General features: G+C 48.4%; 1 protein-coding gene across 1 annotated transcript in view; it reads left to right on the plus strand.

Moving 5' to 3' along the window:
• Positions 1 to 19695, plus strand: part of ADD2 (adducin 2) — a 35123-nt gene extending 15428 nt beyond the window's left edge. The window contains exons 3-15 of the mRNA XM_034430649.3: positions 592 to 727; positions 1577 to 1728; positions 3086 to 3166; positions 3743 to 3892; positions 4711 to 4854; positions 5054 to 5152; positions 5645 to 5821; positions 6756 to 7013; positions 7831 to 7950; positions 8495 to 8584; positions 9884 to 10040; positions 10278 to 10406; positions 12849 to 19695. Of these exons, the coding sequence (XP_034286540.1) occupies positions 592 to 727; positions 1577 to 1728; positions 3086 to 3166; positions 3743 to 3892; positions 4711 to 4854; positions 5054 to 5152; positions 5645 to 5821; positions 6756 to 7013; positions 7831 to 7950; positions 8495 to 8584; positions 9884 to 10040; positions 10278 to 10406; positions 12849 to 13159 (2004 nt within the window). The 3' untranslated portion in view covers positions 13160 to 19695. The remainder of the gene's footprint in view (positions 1 to 591; positions 728 to 1576; positions 1729 to 3085; positions 3167 to 3742; positions 3893 to 4710; positions 4855 to 5053; positions 5153 to 5644; positions 5822 to 6755; positions 7014 to 7830; positions 7951 to 8494; positions 8585 to 9883; positions 10041 to 10277; positions 10407 to 12848) is intronic.
• The last annotated feature ends 1064 nt before the right edge of the window (positions 19696 to 20759 follow it).

A 20759-nucleotide genomic window follows, 5' to 3' on the forward strand; every position in this document is an offset into this window, starting at 1 on the left:
GGAAAATAAGAGATAAGTCATGAAATTTGGGAGGAGAGTTCTAGTGGAGAAGGATGTTTTTGGATCCCCATAAAATTCCATGCTCGAGGCACAGTGATTGCACAGTAAAGGCCTTCACTGGGACACACACACACACACACACACACACACACACACACACGGGGGGGGGAGGGAGAGAGAGAGAGAGAGAGAGGATTGTTTAACAATAAGAACAGGATGGTTTTCTGCCTTCCTTGCAACATCAGCCAGACCAAGAAAGCTTGTGGTCCTAGAGAGAATGTGAGGGGCGTTTCTTCTCGAGGCTGTGGGGGACCCTAAAAGTGCACTGTGGCATCTTAAAAAGGCAAACATTCTGACAGCTGTACTTGAAAAGGAAGCCACTGTCACAATTCAGCCTAGCACTGACAGACTTCAGTTACATGGAATTTCAGTGTTTAGTCTTGAGCTCTTCTGTTCAGGAAAGGCCTCTTCCTATCACAGGGGAGCATCTCAGAGTTTCTCTGCCTGATTTTCAAAGGTCCACATGACAAATGCATCTGAATTGTAGCTGCCCTTTGGGCTACCTGGAGAGTTATTCTGTGGTGTGTTCAGTCTTTTAGGGAGGAGCTGGAGAGTCTCATCCAAGAGCAGATGAAGAAAGGAAACAACTCCAACATCTGGGCCCTTCAGCAGATAGCCGAGCTGATGGCCACCACGGCTCCCTCCGTCTTTCCTCCGTCGCCCTTGAGTACGTTGGTCTCCCATCCAGGGTCTCTGGGTCAAGTTTCTGAGCAAGTAGTCCTCCTCCTCCTCCTCTCCCCCCTCCCCCTCCTCCGCCACCCTTTCCCCCGACGTTGGCTGAGCTCCATGCCATTCCCCCACCTGGCCTCCCCTGCCCACTTTCTTGAGAATGGCTTGTGTGGATGTCTACGGCTGGGTTGCTCTTCCTAGAGTTTAATTTCGCTAATTCCTGGATTTTATACCCAGATCTCCCCTGGGCCTCCAGTCCTGTACAGAGGGATGTACAGGGCTGACAACCCCCTCCCCCCTTGGTGGCTGTCTATTCTTTGAAGGTCTAGTAGATTGTGGGGTGCAGTGATGCCATCAGTCAACAGGGGTCCCCACTCTGTGCTACACAACCCTCTACTGGCTTGTGCTGTAAGTGGCAGCCTCTCCTGCTGCAGTCGCCTTCTTTGCCAGATGCACACTGCTAATCGGGTTATGTGGCAGAAGCTGGTGTGCTCACCAGGGAATTCTGGGAGTTGGAAGTCCACACATCTTAAAAGTTGCCAAGATTGAGAAATGTTTCCTTACGCTATAAAGAAATAGACTGTTTGAAAATTTATCTTCGACAAAAGGAAAAAATGTTAAACCACTGCATATGCTCTCTGAACAGCCTGCATTTTGCAAGCATCTGCAAAAGGATTGGTTGCATCTCTGTTCTAAACTTTGAAGCAAGCACAGGAGAGAAAGAAGGGTGCATTTCCTTAGCGACAATGGAGGAAGAAGCCCACTGAGTTAGTGGTCCAGCCCCAAAACCTCCTCATGCTGCTCAGCTCCATTTTCTGGCAACTCTATCCCTGGTTTTCTTTTGCAGACCTTTCCACGGTGACCCCCATCAATGACCTCCATAGCACGGATTCTGTGTCCCTGGCCAAAGGGGAGCGGCTCATGCGCTGCAAAGTTGGCAGTGTCTATCGACTGCTGGACCTTTATGGCTGGGCACAGCTCAGTGGCACCACAGTCACGGTGAGTCATGCCGTCCTCCTCTCTCCTGGCCAGCCTTTGTTACAGGCAGAAATACAGCTGGGTTTCTTTCAGTAACTTTTTTTAACGAGATTGCACTTTAGGCTTAAAGGAAGCAATTGTCTTTTAGAAGGGCCTAAGATCCTCTGCAATCTGGGTCCTCATTTTACCGACCTCCGAAGGATGGAAGGCCAAGTCAACCTTGAGCCTGGTGAGATTCGAACTGCCGAACTTCTGGCAATTGGCAGTCAGCAGAATTAGCCTGCAAAACTGCCTTCTAACCACTGCAGTGGAATGAACAGATAATTTGTTGGGGATCCTTCATGAGTCTTTGGGCAGAGCGTGGAGAATCATGTTTGAGCTACAGACCAGCCAGTGACTGAGCTGCTGTTGGCTGCTTATTTGATACTTTCCTTTGATACCCTTGAGGTAGGATTGTTGGGGGCAAGAGGCTGACTCTTATATACCGCTTAGAGAGGGCTGTAAAGCACTGTGAAGCGGTATCTAAGTCTAAGTGCTATTGCTATCAGGCTAGAGGGGCAGAAGCCTGCAGTCACTTAACCGTCATCAAAAGCAACTGGGAGAGGACTCTTCCCTCATGGCTCAGGCTGTTCAAAGTGGCGAGTGGAAGGTTTGTACTTTCAGACTTGCAAGATTCTGCTTATGCAGCCTTAAATAAAGTAGAATCCTGTTGGCTTTAACTGGGAGGGCTGGCAAAGCCAGAAGCATCCACTCGACCCAGTCATGCTAGAAAGGCAGAGACCGTTGGAGACGGGCAGCCCTTCAAACCACCTGGGCATAAGGAGAAGTGCCCATTCATGTCCCGGCTGCTCCATTTTATTTATTTATTTATTTATTTATTTTGAACCAACTGTGGCTTCCAGACAGTCTTCAAGGGCACCTCCATGTAGAGTGTGTTGCAGTAGTCATGAGGTTACCAGAGTCTGTTTGAATAACAATAATTTTTACTTCTTCTTCCCCTCCCTTATTTACAGTTTTGATTTTAATTATGTTACGTGGACATAATTGATTAATTATGATTAATTGATGGCATGTTTTTATTGGATTGTGAATTGTGTTGAATCTTCATTAGTTCTGCAGTATGCAAATTGAATGCACAAATCTCTTGGAATAACCAATTCCTGGAAGTTCTGGGGATTAATGGCTTTTAGCCTTGAGGGCAGGGGAGTTGCCTCCAAAGCTGTCTGCGGGGAGATTGGTGGGCTTCCTTTGGCGATTGGCCGGCCAGTGTCAGAACTGCTGGACAAAACGGTCCAGGGATCCCATCCAGCAGGGCGCTGCTTATGTTCTTAACCAATGAATGAATGAAGGAGAAATTAACTCTTCCTTCCTTTCACAGCTGAGAGTCAGCAAAGAACAGGAACATTTCCTGGTTTGTCCCGAAGGCCTTTCCTGTCATGAAGTTACAGCATCCAGCTTGGTGAGAATGCAAAACTCTTGGGTCGAACTCTGTTCCTGCGACGGCAGGTTGGAGCTTTGCAACCGTATATAAACTCCATGAGCAGAGCCTCCGCCAATCCTGGGAGCTGGGTGGGATATAAGAAAGTTAAAATAAAACACAGAGAAAATAATGGAAAGGGACTTGCCTGCTGAGGCAAGAAGAGGCATCATCTTCCTACAGAGGAGCCATGAGGAGGGGGCCTAAGGGGGCATTTTTCTGCAGTCGTATCTCTAACTGAGAGGGAGCGGGCAGACCCAGAGGTGCAGGGGTAGCCTCTGCTGAAGTAGAGGAGCTCCGCTTTGCATGGAGACACATGCTGGGTACACCAAAAATTGTTGAAGGCCAGCAAGCCCAGAGGGGTGGCACATCCAGAGAGGCCACGGGCTGGTTTTTCTGTAAGCTTGAGAAGAGTTTAGGATCCCGGGATCTTCTCCCCACCTTAGACATCACTGCTTCCCTTCCCCACTGATGGAAGAAAGCTTCTCTGGAGATGTCAGCCGAGGCAGGTGCCCATCTTCTCATTGGATGTCCCACCCCTCCCCTTTTCCTTCACAGATTAAAGTGAACATTCTGGGGAAGGTGGTGGAGCAAGGCAGCACCAGCTTTCCAGTGGACCCCCAAGGATTCAGCCTGCACTCGGCCATCTATGCGGCTCGGCCTGATGTGAGATGCATCATCCATCTGCACACACCAGCCACAACCGCAGTAAGGGCGGGGATGGGGGACAGGACGGGTGTCCATCTATCTAGCAGAATGCTGAGATATGGCAAACAGAGCTTCAGGTTGATGGATGGACGAGGCAGGCATCTTCTCAGAGATGCCTTCCCCCCCCCCATCCCATTTCCATTCACCTCTGGACTCCTCCAGCCCTCTGGATGCCACTCTCACAGTTGTGTCAAAGCATTGTCATGCATTATGTTACACCGTACCTCTGTTTTGTGCGGGTTGAGTGAGCTGGGATAGTTGGCAAATGTTAAGCAAACCAGAGGTAATCCAGCATGCGAAGCTAGACGTTGATGTCGCCCCAGAGCTGGCCTAGAAATGCTTTGCAGGGGGTGCCCTACGCAGCCTCCACAGGGAAAGGAGTAACCGGAGCACCTGTGACGTCACCAAGCAAGGAACCCGGAAGGGAGACAGGTTGAGAATCCGGAAGCGAGGAGAAGCCCTCTGGAAAGGAGCCTTCAAGAGTGGGATGTTGAGGGGACTTGAAGGCCACTTGCTTTTGCTCTCCTTCCAACATGAAGCCGTCATGGTGTGCTTAGGAAAGGAGGCATCCCTCGCTGGCCCATGTCTGTAGGCTGGCTTTTCTTAGTTAGCTGCCCTCCAGGTATGGAGGGTTTACAACTCCATGTCAGTTTGATCAACGGTTCTGCTTGCATCTTGCAGAATATTATAACGTAAAACAAGGATGACAATTTCATTCTAGATAGTTTTCTGTTTGAACTGGAAATGCCTTCAGAGCACGTAGAGAGGTTTTTATGCGTAGCTAAAACAGGGAAATCTTTCCTTTCCTTCCTTCACAGGTCTCCGCAATGAAGCAAGGTCTCTTGCCAATTTCCCACGATGCGCTGCTGGCAGGTGACATGGTGTATTTTGACTTCAATGGTGAAATGGAGGGAGAGGCAGACAGAATTGAGTTGCAGAAATGCCTTGGACCCACCTGCAAGGTTAGGCCTGGGAGGTGTGGTTTGAGTTCTGATGTAATCTTGGATTTCAACTAAATCTCTGCCCAAACTGGGATTTATACTTCCTTGCATTAGAACACGAGGGAGGCTTGGAATCGAGGAGAACTCACAGCGCAGATAAAGATTTCGTGTTCTTTAGCTGTTTATATCAGAACCTGAGTCTTGCTGTTTCTTTGGGCAGGTTTTAGTCCTCCGGAATCATGGCCTCGTGACCCTGGGAGACACCGTGGAAGAGGCGTTCTACAAGGTCTTCCATCTGCAGGCGGCCTGTGAAGTCCAGGTGAGCTCCAGAACCACAAAACAAGGCGCCTGCCTTCTGCCTTGCTTTGCGTCACAGAAGGAAATCTCCCATCCAGAAGGAGATGCCTGCAAAAATAATATTCCTCCATGGAATTTTTTTCTTCCTCTCTCCCTTCTCCTTAGCATGTAAAAACACTATTGAGGAGAGGGTAGATTTGTGTCAATTAGTTGTGAGAAACGTTTTCCTAATATGCTGTTTTTGGTGACATTTTTATCTTGATGATAACTTGCAATTCCCCTAGAATCAAGTCACCTTGCTCAAGCGTGGATTTCCCTTGTCATACATGACAGGATTGTCCTTCCTTCCCTCCTTCCTTCCTTCCTTCCTCCCTCCCTCCCTCCCTCCCTCCCTCCCTCCCTCCCACACATAACTTCAAACTATCTCAAATAAGAAATCTATCTGGTGCCGGTTGAACAGTGGTTTAATTAATAATAGCCTCTCAACGTCTCTTTTGTCACCTGCCTCCTCCAGGTTGCTGCCTTGTCTAGCGCTGGTGGACCTGAGCATCTCATCCTCCTGGAGGGGGAGAAACAAAGGCCTCACGATGTGGGTCTGGTCCGATGGGCTGGCAGCACCTTTGGGCCCATGCAGAAGAGCCGCCTGGGAGAGCATGAATTTGAAGCACTAATGAGGATGCTGGACAATCTAGTAGGTTTGCGAGTGGAGAAGCTCCCCACAATATGTCCCCTGACCTTGTCATAAAATTGGCTTTCCTCCAGGTAGATATTTGTAAACCAAAGTGGGTCCTTGGAGGGAAAGAGGCAAGCTTGAGCAGGCGGGTTTTGCAGTGCTTCTCCTGGCCCATCAGACATGGACTCCTTAAAAAAAAGAGCTGAGCCATTGAGGGACCACGTTAAACACACAATCTCTACATGGAGCACCCTTGGTAGATTGTTGCTGTCTTCACTTCAAGGCTCTGTGTGGTCTTCCAGGATCTCTATGAAGTTTCAGAGCCCTTTTTCTTTTCAGAATTGAAAGAGTTTTGCAAGACAAAATAGGTCAAAATAGGTGTAGGTAGTCCTCATTCAGTGGCTTTAATTGGGACCTGCAGCTCTACCATTAAACAAATCAGTTGCTAAATAGGAAATCACATTCCTGCAAGTGTGCTTTCCTTTTCCTCCATTCCCCTGGGTTTTGGAATGCAACCCTGGTGCTGGGATCATTAATAAGAAGGAAATGAATGTTTGTATTTACATTTGGAAAGGAAAGGAAGGGATTACAAGAGAGTAAGCAAGCACACAATGGGAAATAGACATAGAAAGGAACATGCTTGTGCTGGCAACAGGACAATGCATACTGACTGTAATGGTGATCATATGACTGAGGGACACTGCAGAGGTGCTAAATGTGGGCATTGGTCATAAAGTTATGTTTTCGGAAATGTCGCACGCACATTCAAACACACAGGTGTGTATGTGTAGAATCCAAACCCAAGAATGTTTACAAAACGAGGCACTTCAGGGTTTTGAGTCCCATTCCAGATGCTAGAATTTGCAAGAGCTGGATCCCAGGCAGATGTGCGGAAGGCAGGCAGGCTGTTGGTAGGAGCAGCAATGTGCAGTTTCTTCTTTCCCCCTCCCAGGGCTACCGGACTGGCTATGCTTACCGTTACCCATTTGTCCAGGAGAAGACGAAGCACAAGAGTGAGGTGGAGATCCCAGCCACCGTCACCGCCTTCGTCTTCGAGGAGGAGGCAGGGCCCATCTCCACCCTCCGGCAACACGCCCAGAAACAACAGAAAGAAAAGACCCGCTGGCTGAACACGCCCAACACCTACCTGCGCGTGAAGGTGGCTGAGGACAGCCAAGGCGGCACCAGCGGCCAGAGAACCAAAGCCACGGTTAGAAGAGAGTGGGCACCTTCTTGCCCTGTGCACAAAGCAGGGAAGGATAGCCGAGGAAGGACAACCATCCTGTTGGTGACTGTAGAAATTGGGGGCAGCCGGACTGTTGGTTCTCCTTGCATGAGTAGATTTAGGAGCGGTGCAGCAGAGCAGATTGGCAAAATACCCAGGAATGTGGGAACCAGGAAGGCAAAAAGCCAGCAGTGATGATAGAGCTTCCAGCATGGCAGCAATTGGCTGTGGGGAAGAAGTCTGTGAGTGAGTGAGTGAGAATTCAGACACAGGAGAGTCAGAGGCTGCTCCATGGGGGCTACAGAGGAGGAGGCCTCCCCACCCCCCGGGGACCAGAGAAGCTGGATAGAAAGATTGGCTGGCAGTTCCTGCCTTGACTAAACTATGCAAACGAAAAGGTGGCATTCTCCTACTGCAATTACAAATGCAGTCACAGAACCTGCCTTTTTTTCAAAACATTTAGCAAAAGTTGTGTTTCGGATTAGCTTTGACCTGATCTCCACACTGTGCTAGTTGCCTGACCACATTAAGCAGCCCTGAGCATTGTCTGGGTGGCTAAAGGAAGCCAGGTGCCCCCTTCCCTTCCTTCTCAAGCTCCACCGCCCTCCCTTTCCTGGGGAGCAGAGCAGAGGCAGCCACTGAGGGTTGCTGGGTCGGCTCCTTCGTAGGACGAAGGCAAAAGCTGACTCAACTGGCTTGCTCTCCAAACTCCGGGCTCCTAAGTGGAATCTCACGGCTGCTCCAGGGAGGCCCTTCGCCTTTCTTCAGCCAGCCTTTGTTTTGTTTTCCCCACACCGTCTAGTGGATGAAAGCGGACGACGTGGAGAAATCCAGCAGTGGCATGCCAATCCGAATTGAAAACCCCAACCAATTTGTGCCTCTCTATACAGACCCTCAAGAAGTCCTGGAAATGAGGAACAAGGTACATGAAGGTTTGGCTCCTCCGGTTGCTGTCTGAAAGGGCCCTTCCTGGGGTCTCTGCTCCGGAGCCGGCTGGCTTCAGCTCCACTCAGGGCTTCCTGGAAAGAGGAGAGACTGGGGGAAGGGGCAGGTCAATTGCTGGTGTTATAGAGGTGAGGTCTGTGCCCCGTCCCTCCCACGGTCATGAAGGCCACCAGGTGGCTTGATTGCTCTCGGGGTCCACGTGACTTTGGTGGCTCTGTGGGAGGAAGAACCAACCAGCCTTTCTGAGCTCCTGACAAGTAGAGCAAAGGAACCCATTGAGCTCATGCCCAGCATTACCTGCTGAGAGGCGGCCTTTATGAAACACATTGACAAGCTAAATGTGCCACCCGATTTTGGCATCACAGTCAGGCACGTCTCCTGCTTCGGACAGGGCTTTGGACTGGCAGCTCTCCAAGGCCCCTTCCAGCCCTGGAATTCGCTGTTCGGTTTTGCGGTTTTTCAAGTAAGGGCTGTTCCCGCTCAGCTTCTCCCCCATGACGGGCTCATCTATCTCCCTGCAGATCCGAGAACAGAACCGCCAGGAGGTGAAATCGGCCGGACCCCAGTCCCAGCTGCTGGCCAGCGTGATCGCAGAGCAGAGCAGGAGCCCGGTAGGCATCGCAAGCTGGCGCTGGCATTGGGGCCACCGGGCTTGGTGGTTCCTCCCAGCCTGTGCTGCTCCCTCACAGCCCTCTTCAGCCCCAGCCGTGGGGAGCAGAGGCAGCGAACATCCTAGACGAGCTGGAGGGGAAGCTCCGCCCTCGGCTCTGGGTCCAAGAGGGGGAGCCTGCCCCACACATCTTCCTCACACCAGCCGGACAAGGCTGGAAGGTGTGAGAGGCATTTCCCAGGCCTCTCAGCCCCTGCTTCCCACTCCCTCTGCTGGCTCTGTGACAAGAGTTGCACTAATATTAAAGAAATAGTGGAATAGAATCATTAAAGGATGCAAAAGGAGGGACAGAATGAAATGTGAATGACAAAAATTATTTTTTAAAATTTATTTTAAATAATTAAATAGAATTGTTAAATTGTCCCACAGTGAGTTGGCCGTGGCGAGTTGGCCTGTTCCACCGTCTGCTGCCCCCTCATTTCCCAAAAGACGGGCCTGGCGCTGTTCGCGCTGAACTCCATTTTCATCCTTGTAATTAGACTCACTATTTTTTTAAAATTTAGCAGGCCTCATTTGTGAACACTTGCCTTGCCCAACCTCTGTGCTGAATCCAGTCATTACACACATAAACACACACACACACACACACACATAGAGGGAGGGAGAGGGAGAGATACAACTGTGGTTAGCGCTGTTGTGAGAAGAGCTCACTGCAAATATGCTGTTGTGCTGTCTTTCCAGCATTGCAAGTGGCAGAGGATTTTTAACAGCAACAAAGAAGGATGCCATGACGGGGGGGTCTTTTCCGCATAACAACGCCCCTTTTTTTCAAAGTTTCCAGGGAGCATCAGCCAACTGCCAGTGTGGAGGGCCATGTGCCAGCAACCTATTAGATGGGAAGAAATGGGTTTTGACTCCTTCCCCATGGGGCAGTAGGGCAGGCAGAAATGTGGGGTGGCTCATAAAGTTCCCTGCCAACTTTCAGAATTTGAAATTGGTCAAAGCGAGGGAAGGTGGGGCTCAAGGCGCTTGCTGCTTTCGGATGAATGGCAAAAAGAGTGTTGCAGGGGTACCTTGCAGCCCTCAGGTCTTTCACATGCACAGGCCGTGTCATGGCACGTGTGCAAAAGGGATAAAGGTTCCTCTGCATTGCTGTTTTCATCATTGTGTGTGCACAACCATCCAGCCACAAGAATGCATCACAGATGCTGTTAGAAAGTTGGTTTCAAACTCAGTTGTGGGGAGTTGTGGCATGAAAACTGCCAGGGGATAGTTATGCATGACTTCTGTATTGTTGCAGTCCACCGAGAGTCATTTGGCCGATGGAGAGATGAAGGATGACTCCGGCATGGAGGCCTCTCTTGAGCCCGAGCCCCCCAACCCCTTCAGCCAGCTAACCGATCAGGAACTGGAGGAGTACAAGAAAGAAGTGGAAAGGAAGAAGCTGGGTCTGGACGGTAAATGTCCTGGGGCGGTCATTGCTACTGAGGCTGCAGGCTTCAGAAGCCTGAAGGACTGCAATGAACGCAGGAAGGGACAGCTGAACTCACCACCGGCTCAGAGAAACCAGGGAACATTTTTAGGGTGTCCAAAAAGTTAGTGGGTAGAAACACGGGAGAAACGACTGTTGCTCCACTGTCTTTGTTTCCAGTCTGAGTTGCACTTCCTTCTTCTCTTCTGCCATCTCCTCCCAGGTGAAAAGAAGGACAGTGGTCCAGAGGAGGAAGTGATGTCCCCTGAAGAATCCACTGTCAGTCCTGAACAGAGCCCCACAAAGCCTGGGGCAAGGAGCCCTGCCAGGTCTCCCTCCAAAGCTCCGGAAGGTAGGGGCACCTTTGCAGCCAAAACATCCGGGAATCATCATGATTTCTAGAACGATTTGCCCAGTTATCTTGTCCTTCAAAATAAATTTTGAAAACTAATTCCTTACTCAGACTGAATTAGAACTGGCAATAAAAGATGGAGACTTTTTCTGATGGCCATTGCCCATCCAAAGAAGGAAAGATTGGGGAGGCCATTGGCCAGGAACTCTGCATTTCCCTCCTCTTGGGGTTGGACCTGTGACCTTAGAAAGTCCTGCTCTGTGTGGCTCCTTTAGGTGGGAGGAGGAGTTGTGCTAGTGTATGTGTGTGTGTCTCTCTCTGTCTCTCCCTTCCTCTTTGCCATTGTCTCATTCTGCCCCATTGTGTTTGGCGTGTTTGTCTCCACAATGTCTCCCTTTCTCTTTCCATGTGTTGCTTTCATCCAAGGAGTTGCCTCTGGTTCTGAATACTTGTCACTTTAGTAAGTATAGAGAGGCTGCTTTCTCCCTTTCCAGCTACCCCCCGGGGAGGGAGGGGATGCGCTGGGCCGAGCAAGGCCATGTGTGGTTGGAGCAGTAAAGGCTCTGTGGGAAGACATAGAGTGGGGGGCATGTTGATCACAGGAAGTGGTTTAGCTTGGCATGCAGGAAGCTTGCAAAAGGTTTGGGGGGAGGACGGCCTTAGATGTTCTGGAAATCTACACAAGAGGAAGGAGTTAGTACCCAATAAACTCCTGTCACATTTCCCAGCACAAATCCTCCAGGAGGTTGAGTGGGCAACTTCTAGAATTTCCAGTTAACCCGATTGAAGTCGTCAAACATCTGGAAGACACCAGGTTAAGGAAAATTGATCTGATAGTCCCCTCTTGGTTACTCTTCCTGTAAGAACCTGTTACTCGATGGGTGTAATCCAACACCCTGTAATTATGGGTGTTTTTTCCAGATGTTTCTTTTCCTTTAAAAAAAATTGCTGATGCAGTTCCATGACTATTGGAGGGAGAAGGAACCAGCTTCAGGGGCTCCCCAGTTCACAGACACCTGGGACAGCAGCTATCCTTCCATTGTTCTATCCTGGGCATCACCAAACCTCAGAGCCAGTGGAAGGCCTGTCAAGATAGTTTCCTTCCTAAATTGAGTCTGATGTAGAGGAGGAGAGATACATTGTGCAAGCTTCCTGAATGTTTGCAGTGTGCATCATTGCTCTGTGGGCCATCAATAATCCATAGCACATGTCTCTAGTCCTAGGTAGAAACCGGTTAATATTCCTTAGCTCTGAGGCTCCAAGTGTAGCAGCCCCAGTTAAGATCTCGCATCTGCTGGCACCTGAGCAGATGGCTCCAGGCAAAGTGGCCTTTCAGCCCCCATTAACAGTGGGATATTCACCTGCTTATCAGGTATGCTGATCCGGTAAACCTACAGCAGCATGAACCCATGCACAGCTTGAGGCCTCAAGAATGCATAATGGCATTCCCCCCCTTCCCCCCTCCCCCCCCCAAACTATGGGCATAGCAAAAATGGCTGTTTTTGTAATGTTTCATGACAGAATGAGATGTTTATGATGGAAGCTTTCACTGGGTTTGATTTAAAATTTAAATCACTTCTAGTTTGCAATCTAGGTGCTACTTAATTCACAGTCCTGTATGCCCATTTTGGAAATGCAGCCTCCCATCAAGCCCTCAAAACCAAATCCTGCCCTCCCCAGGAAGGAAGGGATTCTGTAGGCAGAAATGCTGAAAATGTCAGCAATCAGCTGGGTCCCACCCAGGGCGGTTCCATAAACGGCAAGAATAAAGGGGGGGGCTAAAAAGAGGCTCAGCTTCATCCGCCAGAAGCCTCCGCAGCCTCAAGAGGCCACGTGGGGCTTTCATGGTGTGTGAGTGTCCAGCAGGATTTCAACCCCCGGAGGGAGTTTGGCCTTTCTCTCCCGCCACACACAACCCAATTGGAACAGTAAGGGCCCTGGCGGACTTCTCGATTCTGGTCCTGCTATCCAGAAGGTTGGTTGATGCCTCTCTTTGGCCCCCAAGAGCCCCCCTACCATTATGCTGGACTCTTTTCCCATCACCCACGGAGTGGGAAGGGCGTTGTGCGGCCCACTCCAAGGGCGCCAGCTTGGGGAGGCTGGTTTTGTATTTCATCCCCCTGCTCCTCCAGACCAGCGCTGCCCATGGGTCAGTGGGGATTGGAGCCCTGCGCCTTTTTGCGTGTGTTTGTGCAGGGCAGACGCCATCGTGACTTTAAAGAACAAAACAACCCCACCCCCACCCCACCCCACGTAGTTGTCCCTGCTGCAGGCCTAGCTTTTCCCGTCCCCTTCACGCTCTTAGCAAGCCTGCCAGAGGCCCAAAGTGACAAGGATCTGGTTGGCATCTCCCGCCTCAGCCTTTGGGGCTTGCAGGGCCGGGTTCTCGGTGCTGAGCTCCTCGGGGCAAAGGCTCAGCACTCCTTTCTGTCTCTTTTCAAGGCGGGAAGAAGCCGGGCAGCAGCCAGGGGCCTGCTGATGCTGCCGCAGCCGACAGGGCAGAGCCGGAGGCGGTGGAGGTCAACGGGAAAGAGGAGGAACAAACAGTTGAAGAGCACCTCAGCAAAGGGATCAGCCAGCTGACCACCAATGCAGACACCACCGAGGGCCCAAAGGACAAAACCGAGTCGGTCACCAGTGGGCCTGTGAGCCCCGAAGGTTCCCCTTCCAAGTCTCCCTCCAAGAAGAAGAAGAAATTCCGGGCCCCCTCCTTTCTGAAGAAAAGCAAAAAGAAGGAGAAGGCAGAATCCTGAGGTCCTCCCTTTCCCCAAGCACACACGCCGCCTCTTCTTCTCTCCTCTTCTCCCCTTCCTCCTCTTGCCTTCTGCTGCCCCCTCCGATCTCGCTGCGACATCATGAGGATAACAGGGGAAGCTTCCCCGGCAATGGTCCATCTTTTAAAAATGTCCCAAAGAGGAGCCCGGCTTGGAATGGTACTCCTCTCGGAGCTGTCTTGTGGAGCCCTTGGGGAAGACAAGAAGCACCCTCTTTCACCCGTGTCCGTGGATCCACAGGTGCAACCACACTGGAGAGAAATCTGCAGGCATCTTGAGTTCCGTGTGGGAGGGAGAGGGTGCATTTCACATACCCATCAGCCACTTCTAGCCTGTTGCTCTTGCACAAAGGCGGGAAGCCGTGGAGTGCCGCCCTAGGGCTACTCGAAGGCCCGTGGGTGGCCCTGAAGCAGGAGGGGGCTTGCACCCGTGGGGGGCAGGGGGGCTTTTTACACAACAAGTGTAAGTGGCCACATCTTCCCTGAGGAAAGTTGCTCTGAACTTCAGAAGCAGAATGAAGCTTGCACTGCAGCTGCAGCTGCCAGAGAAACCTAATATTTATTGTGGGGTAAACTGACCAGGAGGCCTTCTAGCACCCCCAGCCTCCTTTACCTGCAACAGGGTGACCCCAAAGGCCTTTGGAGAATCAGGTGGGTACTGTGGGGCAGCACACCCAGAGACAGGGGGCAGCGAGCAGTTGTCATCCTGGGCGGTTGCAGGAATGGTGCAATCTTCCAGAGACCTCCTCTGAGGAGCCCCCCTGAAACCACGGATAGAAGCAAATCTGGGTGAGTGAATGAGGTGTGAAAAGGGAACGCAGGGGGTTCCATGAGTGCTGGGGACACACCGCTTGGGTGCCTGCACCAAGTGTCTTGAGTTGGGGCAGATTCTGAATTGCATCGATGAGCATCCCAACTTCTCATCTACAACGGGGAAAAGAGGGCAGGTGTGATACAAAACCATTAGAAGGTGCCAGATTAGGCAGCAGTTGGTCTGTAAATTCTTTGCTTCTCAGCCAATTTTTGAGATCGAAAAGTTCCTTCTCAGGTAGACTGCTGAGTCTCTTCTGACCCTCTATCAAAAGGGAAATATGGAACCCCATTCTGGAGTGGTCTCAGGTGGGTCAGAAATCTGGAGTTCACCTCACCTGCATCGCATCCAGCTATTATTCCATGTCAGTCACGTAAGTCTTACTGTGTCCATTGGGAACATCAAGAGCAAAGAACACACATGCACGCACATAGTTGCCCACATGCACACACACTGCCAATAATAACTTGTGCAATGACTACTACTGAAATTGCAATGGATTAAGCTTGTAAAAGTAATTTCTCACTGCACTGTTAAGGAATATTGTTATGCGTAAATTATTTACTGAAGTGATAAAGTTTGCTGCGATTGCATTCTGCTTTAAAGAAAATGTATTCCGAGAAAATGTATTCCGTGCAGAAATGGGCTTTTGCTGCTCCCAAGAGAAGCAATGTGGTGTCTAGCATGGCTCATAAGCGCTCGGCTGGGATAGAGAAGAAGAGTTTTACTTCCCTTTGTACGTCTGGTGGTGCCAGCCAGCAAAACCAGCCTCTGGTCTTGAGGTGTCAGAAAGATCGTCCTTGAAAAGTGCCCAAAATCTTTGTGTAGCCTTCATTTCCTTCGCCAACCTTTCTGCCCCATCATAGACAAAGGCTGGGCTTCAGCCCCCTCCCCCACCATTTTCCTTTCCCTTCTATTTCAAAAGGACAAAGAGGCATTAAGATCTTGCAGGATCCCAAACTTGTGTGGCAGGAGTTCAACCTCCCATTTTGCTCTGTTTCTTCCTCTAAAACAAGGCGAGGGAGGGAGCCTGAGAAATTTATGGACATACTCGGTGCCATAAGCAGATTGACTTCTTCAAATGGGGATTTTGGGGTCGAGCAGCCTTTTGAGAAAAAGTCAGATTGTTGCAGACCCTAATTGCTCACATCCAGACCGGCTGCAGGAAGAAAACTCCATGGGAAAAATGGAAGAAAAGATTCCCCTCTCCAGGGCCCTGAAAGCTGTATGGCTCTAATTTAAATTGACCTGTTGGAAGCAGCTTTTCAACTCTTTAAAAATAAGGGTTTTTTCCCTAGAAACTCCTAAGAGTAACCTCCCCTCCCCTTGCTTGCAAGTACTTCTAACAAAGCGGTTGAACTATTTGCAGGCTAGGAGCAGCCTGTCACGCTGACAACTGCAGTTCCAGAAACGGTCCATCTAGAACTGGCTCATGGCAGGACTTGAAATAACAGGCTGAAGACAAGGCGGCCAGCCTTCTGCTTGCAGATACCTTATTCCAAGGTGCTAAAAAAAATAAATAAAAACATTACCGCTTAGCGTCTTAAAGTGGAAATTAGCATCATCTGGGGAGGGGGGAAACCTTTGCTCTATTGGAACAAATTGTGCCATTCCTGTTCATGTAATAAGGAGCTTTAAATGTTTCCCACAACAGCTTCTATTTCCCCAGAGAATGTGGGAGACGAACAGCCCCCAGCAACATGAAGCAGGTTTTACAGAACGCCTTTTAGGCCTTGTAGTTGGAATAGCAGCTGAAGATTTAAAATGACCAAAAGAAAAGCGGGGGTGGATACAACAGAAAGAGCTACTTTTGCAGCTTCCATTGCCACAAGATCAGGTCCAGGCAGCAGCAGACGGGAACCTCCATGCAAAGCGATTTCTCCTGAGAGCCGAAGACAGAAAAGGGAGAAACCAGCAGCTCCTTTGAGCTGGTCGTGGGGCATTTGGCCGAGCGATGCTACGAGTGAGAGGGCAGCCCCCTTGAACCCAATTCAGCATGGCATTTTTCATATGTTCTCATACGATGGGGTTGACTTACCGGTACCTAAAAACGTACAAATTGCAAGCACAGGGAGAGGATGTCCTGAGATCCACCCTGCGATAAAATATAGGGCAGCTTAGCTCTCAAGGTCAGGCTCTGCATCCTAGAAGGGAGCTAGTTCACATGGCAGGCAAAGATGTTGGGTTGCTCCTTTTGTGTATGTGCTTGTGGAAATGCATTCAAGGATGCTTAATACCCTTTGGTGGTAAAATAGTCAAGCTGCCTTCTGCTTGAACTCGATGGAAAGGCAACTTTTCCTTGTACTTCAAAGTTCAAATTGGCGCTTTGCAAAGAGCTGCTCATTTCTCTTGTAACAAGGACCAAATTCCCCTTTGTCAATAGGAAATTGAGAAGTAAATAATTCAGAATATGCAAAGTAAACAGCTGGAGATGTTTAGCAAAATATAAAAATATCTCTGTATTTGGTGCTTCCACAGACCAGCCAATTCTGTTAAGCCATTTAATGACAGGCATGTCCAGAGAACCCACCTAGGAAGGGGCTGAGGGGGATTTGAGTTGCCCCCCTCTGTATGTTCCTTTCTGAGCTGTTGCTTCTGGCCAGCTCTGCAGTTTGAAGAGGAGCTGCTGCTTGGTCCATGAAGCAGTTTGGATCCCAAGAGTCAAACTCCATTAAAAAAAATGGGCATAAGTGGAGAACTCATTACAGTTATTAAGCAGGTATTTAAATCAAACGGCACCTTCCTTCCTTCCTGATTTTGTTACTTCAATGGCATGCCAAAGGCTGAAACAACTGAGGCAATTGATTCTGAGTTTGTGTGTCAGTACAGCAGCTGAACAAATGCTATCAACCCCACCACCACTCCGTCTGACAAAGAACATGTGAAATAGCAGAGAGAGAACATCAGACTAGCCTAAATCTTAGGAACTCCGTCTCAGGTGTTCTTGGAAAACGACCTGGGGCTCTGGCACAGTCTTTGGTCTCGTCATTCAGCTGAAGCAAAACAGTTCACTGAAAACAGAAAAACGGCACATACACCAAATAAATAAATAAATGAAGTACTTGCTGAATTGTCCACTGGCAATTAGAGGGATCAAGACTGTTTGGATTTTCTGACCTGGGCTCCACCATCTCTTGGATAATTCAAGTCTGTACCTCTTGGCAGCAGCGATCTATTCATTCTGCCATTGAATTAACCCCACGAACAAGGAAGGCCTTTTTTATCATGTATTCCATTATTAAGTGGTGGTAAAGTGGATGCTGCAAAAATGCAAAATCTTAAAATGCACTTTTTTTCCTGAGAGCTAACCACAACAAACGTCCTGGCAATTGCTTGGCAACATAGTTGAGTCTGGTGGCGTTTGCAGAGGTCAGTGGAGTCCAAGGCCCAGGGGTGAAGGTTTTGTAGGAAGGACTCCTTGTCCTTTCAGAGGTTCAAAATGGAGGGGGGCAGGGGGAACTGTTGTCTGAATGCTCTCAGCAGCTCTGCGAGAGGTTCCACTCTCCTCTAAGGGGGTTTGGGGAGCCAGGGCTGCCTGGGGCTAATGGAACAGCTAAGGTAAGCTAAGGTGCTAGGGGAGTTGAACCAGCTGAGGGGAGGCTTGTTTTCTGTCTGGTTAGGTAGCAGGCTTTTGCCGCACATGGGCTCTAAGAAACACAGGAGAGACGGAAAGATGGTGGGGAGATTAAAATCTTAGAGATAATCACATTAAGTCTTATTCATAGCCAAATGGAAACTCCTCTCTGTGTAAAACGGAGATTACCTGTTTTAGACCTTGGATCTTTCCCTTATTTTTAGCCACTCTCTCATTTTGATGGAGTCATTTCTCTCAACTACATGTTGGATGTCAGTTCCATTTTTTGCATAATTTCTCAAAGCAAAAAATCTGGCTAAATAGTCAAATGTTCCTTATAATATCTGGATTTTTTTTTTAATCCTATTAGATACCCTTCTTCAAGCTTCATCTACACTAAATGGGTTCCTGATGGATTATAGCCCTTTGAAAATAACAAGCAAGTAAATGTGTAATTAAATACCAACCGCCTCTCCTTTCCCTCTATAGGACTTGTAAGAGAGGTATTTAAGTTAGAGAAAAAGACTCCTCACCATATAATTACATGTCAATTTAGCAGTTATTCATTTATAAGTCTGTTCCCAGAAACATTTCATGTTAGCTGTTCAAGTGTGGACTTTTGAAATAACTTCAATTACTGCTGTATTGTGCGGATGATTGATGACTTCCCCCCCTAATCCGGAAAAGGTGGGTGGTGTTTCTCCAGTGAAGCTGAGTAAGCCTTTTTCAAGGGATGATACAGAAAAGCTCATCCGAGCAAGGAATCGTTATGCTTCTAAAAGTTCCTTTTCACACTGGAACTTAAACTAGGCCCGGCCATCTGCGGCTCATAGCCTGGTCTCTTCCATCTTCACCTGCTCTGGCTCTCAAATGAACTTGGTGCTGATGGGACAATCTGAGGGTTTCACTGCTGATCTGGAAGTGGGCAAAGATGGGCAGGAAACACAGGCACACAAGGATAGTCTCTCTATGGTCTTGGAAGTGATACATGACTTACAGAGTGCAAGATATTGTGCCCTAAATCACTTTTTATATCTGCAAAACAATGTGATTGCAGAATATACATAGCTTGAGATAAAACTAATAATCTCAACAAGGATGTTGAGACAAAACAACAAATTGAAATTTCTAAAACAGGGAAAAGGCAGTGATAGCTTTGCTGAAATTATGATTGATATCTAACAAACATCAAACCATAACTACAGGTAGGTTTATCTCTGTGTAGCAGGCAGTTCATTCTTGGATCGTATTGGTTAGCTCCTTTGGAGTATACCACAACCATATACTTGTATTAAGAGATGGCTGAACTACGTCTAGTCTCAAGTCCTTGGATGTGGTCTTCCACAGAGGAGGAGAAAAAGTGGCCCAGGGAGTTACGGGAGTTGATGGGCAATATATTCTAGCTCTGAGAAGGGCAGGAAGGCCCACCCCCAATTATCAGAGAGAGGCCCAGGTCAGCCAGAAGGAAATGTAATAATAATGCAATGTGTCTCAAGTGAGCTGCAAAAATTAAATGTCTGTGTCTGACAATCGTTGCTTTAAAGTGCTATTTAATGTTTCCCTTTGTAAATAAAGACACCCCCCCCCACTTTGGCCTTTGACTGACATTGTAAAGTCTACCTTTGAATTTTGTTATCAGGCAATCACTTGTGCAACTCATCATTTACTCCACAAAACCATGTATTTTTCTTTCTGCACATTAATTTCTTGAGAAAATTAGACTGGCAAGTTATTTCTGGATGGTTTGTGTTCCTTGGCAATTTCATATCTTCCTTTTTATATTGTACTTTGTTTCCAAACACTGGAGTAGTTACTATCTTCAAAAGAATTTAGCAGCTGAGGCCTTCCCAATGGTGCCGCTTTGCCATTCTGCTTTTTGCTGCTGCATGTTTCTCCTTAAAGGTGGCTGTTCACACTATTCTGCTTGACCAATCTAATGGTAATAAAGCAATTGTACTCTTCTGCCAAGGCGGTGGTGGCCGTCCCCAACCCCAAGACTCCAAAAGTCTAAGCCAAACATTGCTAAATGTCTGAATAAGAGACTTCCTTAAACAGCTTTTTGTCTCATCTGATTGGTCTAAAAAGAAAAGAAAAAAAGCATATACCAATAAACTTTTACCAGAATACCAAACTCTTTTGGAAATTTATCTTTTTTATATGAACTAGCACAAGACACTTAGACAAAAACTAAAATATCAGGCCCATGAAAGTCTGTTTTGGAAGATTATACTTTTCTCAGCAGTTGAATGTCAGGTGGTCTAGATAGTAAATTAAATTCTTCTAGTATATTCCAGTTACAAAATGGACAACTATTTGGGGTGTGTATGTGTGTGAATATTTTGATAGCGCTCTCCATTTGGAGGTATTATGTATTCTTGCCAGAAATATTGTAATCAATGAACATGGCCTTACAACCTGCTGCACTTCTTGGCTGTTTGATCAGCAACCTTTTGATCATTCTGTAGGAAGAAATATCCTTCTGGGTTCAGCTCCAAGTGGGGAAAAAGACACTTGAAACATGGAGACTGCTTGGAAAGATGGTTTAATGGTGGACAGGATCACATGGTTTGAGTTCCTGAACAGAAAAGGGGTGAGACACAGTGAGTCCCCAGGTTTTATGCCCTCTCTGGCTTTGAACTTCCTGGGGCCCAGAAAGAGTATCCTGATTGGTTGTCAGACTCCCAGAGGTGGGGGTCTTAGCTGGACTTGCTGGCTGATGTAATCTTCCCAGGTGCCATGTGGTGAGTTTCTGTTGCTAGATGGGTCCTATTGTGTTAGTTTCTGTTGCTAGATGGGTCCTATTGTGTTGCAGATGATGGTCCTTTGACAAAGATTGAGTTTCTGCCTCTGGCCCATTGACAAAGGGTGGGGGCAGGAAGATGGGAGCTGCTTCCTCTTTAAAACATGCTTCTCCATTTCTCATCCAGGGAAACATAATATTCTGCCTTTTTAATATTTCCCAAAATATTTCATTCCTCTAGGAAAGGGGTGGGTGCTAACTTCTTACAATTCCAGACCATGGGAGGTGGCAACAGGAACTGAAATCATCTGCAGGTTGAACTCTGGCATTTGCCCTATGGCAGCTGGATAGGAATCTCCCCAAAGGCAACTTGAGGATCTGCTCAACTCCTACCTAACACATATAGAATAACGGAGTTGGAAGGGATCTAGTAGTTCTTCTAGTCCAACCCCCTG

The sequence above is a fragment of the Pantherophis guttatus genome, chromosome 9, assembly GCF_059756535.1.
Source record: "Pantherophis guttatus breed Tessera chromosome 9, ASM5975653v1, whole genome shotgun sequence".
NCBI classification, from domain to species: Eukaryota; Metazoa; Chordata; class Lepidosauria; order Squamata; family Colubridae; genus Pantherophis; species Pantherophis guttatus.